This window comes from Triticum urartu, chromosome 7 (genome assembly GCF_003073215.2).
Source record: "Triticum urartu cultivar G1812 chromosome 7, Tu2.1, whole genome shotgun sequence".
NCBI classification, from domain to species: Eukaryota; Viridiplantae; Streptophyta; class Magnoliopsida; order Poales; family Poaceae; genus Triticum; species Triticum urartu.
Window position 1 is genome coordinate 674,707,078 of NC_053028.1, and position 7,207 is coordinate 674,714,284.

Genomic DNA, 7,207 nt, shown 5'->3' on the forward strand with positions numbered 1-7,207 from the left:
CTTAATTTTAGAGGCTCACTTTTTACGAATCTGCTAGAGTAACTCTAGTACCCTGTGAGACGACTACCAAGTAGTGCTGCTGTGTGCTCCTTCGACCTCATCTCCTGCTGCTGGATAGTCTTTGTTGCTCATTTGTGTCCTGTAATAAAAAAGTAGTGCAGAGAACATCATCTCTCGGTCTGAATAGTTTGGGTTTTAGAGGGGCTTTGACCCTAGATTGTGGACGTTGCTCGTCAGTGGATCAGCTCGAACCGTGTTTGGTTTTCTGCTTCATTTAATAAAATGGGGTCAGGGGGATAAAATAATAAAATGGGGTCAGGGGGAAACCCCTTTGATTCAAACATATCTTTGTATAAAATGGAGTTTCAGTCATACGAATAACTTAGGTGCTCAATTATACAGATAAAAATGCAAGATATATTCCTCATCTGACTACAGAGTTTTCTGGCAAAGTGCAACTTTCCTTGTCGTCAGTTCAGAGGCGTTTCAGTGGAACAGCAAGACGAATTCTGAACTTCGTACTGGATTCAGGCAAACAATAGCAACATATCCGTTTCATTCATATTAGTATTGACAAGGGCGTCACAAGCAGTAACATCAAGAACAAGATTGCGAGATGCATTCCAAACATTCATAAGGACCATAATAATCTAATCTAGAACTCCTGAGAAGCAGAGCCGATGTCGCCCTTGCCCTTGCCGGCCTTCTTGGGGAGCAGCGTGGTGTGGATGCTGGGCAGCACCCCGCCGGCGGCGATGGTGACCGAGCCCAGCAGCCGGCTCAGCTCCTCGTCGTTGCGCACCGCCAGCTGGATGTGGCGCGGCACGATCCGGTTCTTCTTGTTGTCCCGCGCCGCGTTCCCGGCGAGCTCCAGGGTCTGAATCAGAAGAGAAAGAAAGAAGCGGTCAGATCCAGAGTGACAGGACATGGGGAAAGGAGCAGCCGGGGAGGGCACGCGTACCTCTGCGGCGAGGTACTCGAGGACGGCGGCGAGGTAGACGGGGGCGCCGGCGCCGACGCGCTGCGCGTACTTGCCGACCTTGAGGTACCGGGCGACGCGGCCGACGGGGAACTGCAGGCCGGCCTTGGACGACCGGGACACGGACTTGGCGCTGGCCGCGGGCTTCGCCTTGCCCCTCCCACTGCCGGCAATGGCCATCTTCGGGTGGCGGTGGAGGGTGAGCGCGCTCGTGCGGTGGTCGCCGGAGTGGAGAGATGGCCGGGATCTGGGAGCAGGTGGAGGGCGCTGGGTGTGCTTGGGATGGCAGAACAGAGGGGGCGGCGGCAGATTATAAAGAGGAGGGGAGGCCGCGCGTGATTGGCTAGGAGCGCGAGGCCGCGGATCAGTGACGTGGAGGGGGAGGCAAAAAAAACAATTGCTTTTCCCGCGGATCGGTGACGTGGAGGGCGGGGGCGAGAACTTTCGTTCGGGTGTGGCGCGGGCTGGCGATTTGGGATGACGGAAGTTTCCGGATGAGTGGTTAAACGAGGGAAATCGTCCATCCGATCCTAGCAGTTCGTCGGTCAGGTCTCCTGCCGTCCGTTTCACTTTTAGATCCGATGCATCCAGATCCGGTGACATAGGCTTGGACATGCTTTTATGAGACCATCTACTTCACCTGATTTTTCCCTCAAAAGAAAAAAAAATACTACTTCACCTGATTTGGTTCCAAGTTGTTTATTTATTCTCAAACATGGTTATCTCGAAGCTCTAGATCAGTCGAGTTGCATTGAGCGAGGGGCAATTTTCTTGCTACCGCAAGCGTGAGACCTTGTTCGTGCGTCCGGAGTTTTTCTTCGTTTTCTCGCACTAGGGCCTCTGAAGCCGAGACCGACCGTGTAGCCAAGGCGACTCTTGTTACTTCTAAGTCTGCATTCTCTTGTAGTTTGCATTGGTAGAGTGCGTCAGAACAGTGTAGAGTAATGATGTGGAGTAGATGCACCGCTGGAGCGAGGGCTCCTACAAGCTAATCGTTTCCTAATGCCTCCCAAATCTAATTAACATATTTGTGGTAGTGTGTGCGGGCGGTCTAATGTATATTTTTTTTTTATTTTTCTAAAACGTGGCTTTAGCAAAACAAAACCAGAGAAATTGTCTTGAGTACTATCCACCATGACCAGCTAACTCAGAGATAAAATATGTTGGCACACCGGGGGGATATCTTTACTTACCAGCTTCTGGCTATGTGATCATTTTATGAACCACGGTTGACGGCAACCATATATATGCACGAATGGTTGATGGGGAGATCGAAAAAATAAATGTGATAGCAACTCATCGATGAGGTGGATGGCGACGAGTAATTGTATTGTTGTACCTTTTCTTTAAGTGTGCGTGAGTTTGTACATCTACTTTTCCAACCAAGTGAGCTCCTTGTACTTGGTTACTAACACTAGTGCACGTAGAGTCATGGCACATGGTTAGAAAAAATATCACACATGCAACTGTGAAGTTTCGCCTCGTAATGGTGTGTGATACAGGGTGCATCGCACACACTACAGATAACCGTGTGCGGTAAGGTGCTAGGATGCTTTCCGGTGGATGTCACCTTTGGCCTTGTCGGCCTTCTTAGGAAGGAGCACGGTGTGGATCCCGGACATCATCCCGTCATCGGCGATGGTGAACGCGCACAACAATCGACTCAACTCCTCATTGTTGCACACCGCTGGCTGGATGTGCCGCGGCACGATCCGGTTCTTCTTGTTGTCTCGTGTTGCGTTGTCGGCAGGCTGCAGGGTCTGAATCAAAGAGAAAGAAATGAAACGGTGAGATCGAGGACCGCAAGGAACCGTGCGAGCGGGGAACAGAGAAATGAGGAGAGGAGTCGGGGGAATGTGTACCTCAGCGGCGAGGTAGACGTGGGCGCTGGTACTGACGTGTTGTGCGTAATTGCCGGCCCTAAGGTACCTGGTGACGCGGCCGAGAGGAAATTGGAGGCCGGCCATGGACGACCGAGACACAGACTTCATGCTGGCGGCGGGCTTCGAATTGCCCCTCCCGCTACCGGCAATGGCCATCTTCGGGGCGCGGTGGAGAGTGGACTCACTGGTGTTGTGGTTGCGAGAGAGATTGTTGGAGGTATGTGAGATTGTGGAGAGAGCGGGGTGTTTGTGATGGTGGGAAGGCCGGGGTTGTGGCTTGTTATAAAGAGAAGGGACGATGGCGCATGATTGGCTCGAAAATTTTGTTTTGGTTTGGCGCGGGAATTTGGGACCACGAAGATTTGTTGAAAAAGTGGTTGAAGGAGGGAATTGTTCATCCGATCCTAGCTGTTCATCAGACTAGTCTTCTGCCGTCCGATTCAGAGCCAATGCATGTAGCTGGCATGGTTTTGGGTTGTTCTAGTACAATATCCAAAGGAGAAATTTGGATTGGCACCCCCTGCCCTTTTATGCAACCATCTATTCGCTTGATTTGGTTCTGAGTTGTTTTTAGACTTAAACATGGCTTTGTGCAATCTCTAGATCAGTTCAACTTTCATTGAGTGAGAAGTGGTTCACTGGCGCGAGGTCAGCTACGACAAGGCGGAATAGTTCTTCTTGCGTGTGGAATCCCTTTTTGTTTTCTCGCACTAGGGCCTCTCATGCCAAGACAGACCACGTAGCCGACACAACTCTCTGGTTACTTCTGATTCTAGATTCTCTTGTTCACTCAATCAGTGATGTACATTGTGACAGTGTGGAACAATGATGCAGAGCAGTTGCACCGCAGCATCAGTGGGTCCTACAAGCTAATCATTTCCTAATGCTTCCCAGATCTAATTAAAATATTTGTGCTGCATGTGGCCCAATGTATATTTCACAATCTTTTTAAACATAAGTTTAACAAAATCAGAGGAATTGTCTTGAGTATTATGCACTCACGACTAGCTTACTCGGAGATAAAATATGTGGGCACAATGTATGGGTATCCTATCTTTCTCTACTTTTGGCTATGTGATCACCGTCAACCACAGTTAATGGATCGGTGACGTGGAGGGTGGGGGCGAAAACTTTCGTTCGGGTGTGGCGCGGGTTGGCGATTTGGGACGACGGAAGTTTCCAGAGGAGTGGTTAATGGTGGGAAATCGCCCATCCGATGCTAGCCATTCGTCGGTCAAGTCTACTGCCGTCCGTTTCACTTTCATAGCCGATGCATTCAGATCCGACGACATGGGCTTGGGCATGCTTTTTATTATACAACCATCCACTTCACCTGATTTTTCCCTCAGAAGAAAAAAGTTCTATTTCACCTGATTTGGTTCTAAGTTGTTTATTTATTTTCAAACTTGGCTATAACAAATCTCTAGATCAGTCGAGTTGCATTGAGCGAGGGGTAGTTCTCTTGCTACGACAAGATTGAGGCCCCGTTCGCTTGAGAGGATTATAAACCATAGGAAAGTAAAAAAAGTGTAGGAACAGGGATTCTTTGTAAGTACTATACGGAGGAATTGAAACAAAGGAAAGAAACAATGGCTGTGCGTCCGGAATATCTGATGGGCCACCAGAGGTCGTACTAGTACTAATCACGCAGCAGCAGTAGCTATGAGAATTTTTTATTCGCATGTGGTCATTCTTCTCTCACACCTCAACCATATGGCAGTATATTTTACTCAGCTCGTCGGGAGGGCAGCCTCGGCCTTCCGCCCAAAACTGTGGTCAGGGCGGATGTGTTTATTCCTATGGAATGAACACCGTTATGAATCATTTCCTCTGATCTACTGTAGCAACTTCCATTGAAAAGAACGCGTCAAAGGAAAAAGAAACCGTGGAACTCACAATTCATTGGGAATGTGTAGAAATCCTGTGAAGCGAACGGGCCACGAGATTTTCTTGGTGGGTATGGCTCTTCGTTTTCTCACACTAGGGCCTCTAACGCCGAGATCGACCATGTAGCCAAGACGACCCTTGTACTTCCAAGTCTACATTCTCTTGTAGTTTGCATTGGCAAAGTGCGTCACAACAGTGTGGAGTAATGATGTGGAGCAGATGCACCACTGGAGCGACTGCTCCTACAAGCTAATTGTTTCCTGATGCCTTCCAAATCTAATTAACATATTTGTGGTAGTCTGCGCGGGCGGCCTAGTTTTTTTATTTTCAAAAACGTGGCCTTAGCAAAACTAAACCGGAGCAATTGTCTTGAGTACTATCCACCATGACCACCTAACCGGGAGATAAAATATGTTGGCACGCTGGGTGGATATCTTTCTTTACCTGCTTCTGGCTATGTGATCATTATGAACCACGGTTGATGGGAACCATATATATGCACGAATGGTTGATGGGGAGATCCAAAAATAAATGTGATAGCAACTCATTGATGAGGTGGATGGCGAGGAGTAATTGGGTTGTTGTACTTTTTTAGGTGTACCCGAGTTTGTACATCCACTTTTCCAACCAAGTGAGCTCCTTGTACTTGGTTAGATACTAACACTAGTGCAGGTAAAGTCATAGCACATGGTTAGGAAAAATATCGTACACGCAACTGCGAATTTTCACCTCATAATGGTGTGTGATACGGGGTGCATCGCACACGCCACAGATAACCGTGTGCGGTAGGGTGCTAGGATGCTTGCCGGTGGATGTCGTCCTTGGCCTTGTCGGCCTTCTTGGGGAGGAGCACGGTGTGGATGTCGGGCATCAGCCCGTCGGCGGCGATGGTGAACGCGCACAACAACCGACTCAACTCCTCATCGTTGCACATCGCTGGCTGGATGTGCCGCGGCACGATCCGGTTCTTCTTGTTGTCCCGCGTCGTGTTGCCAGCAGGCTCCAGGGTCTGAATCAAAGAGAAAGAAATGAAATGGTGAGATCGAGGACCGCGAGGAACCGTGCGCGCGGAGAACAGAGAAACGAGGAGAGGAGGAGCTGGGGGAATGTCTACCTCGGTGACGAGGTAGACGAGGGCGCCGGTACTGATGTATTGTGCGTAATTGCCGCCCCTAAGGTACCTGGTGATGCGGCTAACGGGAATTTGGAGGCCGGCCATGGACGACCGAGACACGGACTTCGTGCTGGCGGCAGGCTTCGACTTGCCCCTCCCGCTATCGGCAATGGCCATCTTTGGGCCGCGGTGGAGGGTGGACGCACTGGTGATGTGGTTGCCAGAGAGATTGTTGGAGGTTGGTCAGATCATGGAGAGAGCGGGGTGTTTGTGATGGTGGAAAGGTCGGGGTTGTGGCTTGTTATAAAGAGAAGGGACGGTCGCGCATGATTGCCTTGAAATTTTTGTTTTGGTTTGGTGCGGGAATTTGGGATCACGAAGATTTGTTGAAAAAATGGTTGAAGGAGGGAATTGTTCATCCGATCCTAGCCGTTCATCGGACTAGTCATCTGTCGTTCGATTCAGAGCCAATGCATGTAGTTGACATGGTTTTGGGTTGTTCTAGTACAATATCCAAAGGAGAAATTTGGATCGGCACCCCCTGCCCTTTTATGCAATTATCTATTCGCTTGATTTGGTTCTGATTTGTTTTTAGACTTAAACGTGGCTTTGTGCAATCTCTAGATCGGTTCAACTTTCATTGAGTGAGAAGCAGTTCACTGGCGTGAGGTCTGCTACGACGAGGCGGAACAGTTCTTCTTGCGTGTGGAATTCCTTTTTGTTTTCCCGCACTAGGGCCTCTCGTGCCAAGACTGACGACGCAGCCAACATAACTTTGTGGTTACTTCTGATTCTAGATTCTCTTGCTCACTCAATCAGTGATGTACATTGTGACAGTGTGGAACAATGATGCAGAGCAGATGCACCGCAGGATCGGCAAGTCTTACAAGCTAATCATTTCCTAATGCCTCGCAAATCTAATTAAAATATTTGTGCTACATGTGGCCCAATGTATATTTCGTAAAACATAACTTTAACGAAATCAGAGGAATTGTCTTGAGTATTATGCACCCATGACTAGCATACTCGGAGATAAAATATGTGGGCACAACAGATAAGTATCCTATATTTCTCTACTTTTGGCTATGTGATCACCGTCAACCACAGTGATGAAAACTATATATATTATATATATGCACAAACATTTGAAGGGGAGGTTGCAACAAATAAATGTCATAACAACTCCTCATCGATGAGGTGGATGGCCACGAGTAATTGGTTTGACATATTTTTTATTTTAGGTTTGCTTGAGTTTGTACAATCATTTTTTCAACCAAGTGAGCTTCTTGTACTTGGTTGATACTAACACCAATGCAATTAAGGTCACCATTAAGGTCAACCAAT

At 48.5% G+C, this 7,207-nt stretch overlaps 3 protein-coding genes across 3 annotated transcripts; all 3 read right to left on the reverse strand.

The window, feature by feature from the left end:
* Positions 1-526: 526 nt before the first annotated feature.
* LOC125520873 (probable histone H2AXb) lies at positions 527-1,260 on the reverse strand. The gene is made up of 2 exons (XM_048685916.1): positions 962-1,260; positions 527-877 (listed from the first exon to the last, which is right to left on the reverse strand). The coding sequence occupies exons 1-2, from the start codon at positions 1,157-1,159 to the stop codon at positions 656-658; spliced, it is 420 nt and encodes a 139-aa protein (XP_048541873.1). The 5' UTR covers positions 1,160-1,260; the 3' UTR covers positions 527-655.
* A 1,052-nt stretch (positions 1,261-2,312) lies between these two features.
* Positions 2,313-3,735, reverse strand: LOC125520874 (probable histone H2AXb). The gene has a single exon (XM_048685917.1). The coding sequence runs from the start codon at positions 3,016-3,018 to the stop codon at positions 2,524-2,526; it is 495 nt and encodes a 164-aa protein (XP_048541874.1). The 5' UTR covers positions 3,019-3,735; the 3' UTR covers positions 2,313-2,523.
* Positions 3,736-5,466: 1,731 nt separating this feature from the next.
* LOC125523177 (probable histone H2AXb) lies at positions 5,467-6,939 on the reverse strand. Its single transcript, XM_048688232.1, has one exon. The coding sequence runs from the start codon at positions 6,038-6,040 to the stop codon at positions 5,543-5,545; it is 498 nt and encodes a 165-aa protein (XP_048544189.1). The 5' UTR covers positions 6,041-6,939; the 3' UTR covers positions 5,467-5,542.
* Between the last annotated feature and the right edge of the window lie 268 nt (positions 6,940-7,207).

Coding starts and splice junctions, on each gene's coding strand:
- LOC125523177 (XM_048688232.1), bottom strand. CDS start 6,040: ATGGCCATTGCCGATAGCGGGAGGGGCAAGTCGAAGCCTGCCGCCAGC.
- LOC125520874 (XM_048685917.1), bottom strand. CDS start 3,018: ATGGCCATTGCCGGTAGCGGGAGGGGCAATTCGAAGCCCGCCGCCAGC.
- LOC125520873 (XM_048685916.1), bottom strand. CDS start 1,159: ATGGCCATTGCCGGCAGTGGGAGGGGCAAGGCGAAGCCCGCGGCCAGC. Junction 878..961: donor TCGAGTACCTCGCCGCAGAG/GTACGCGTGCCC, acceptor CTTCTGATTCAG/ACCCTGGAGCTCGCCGGGAA.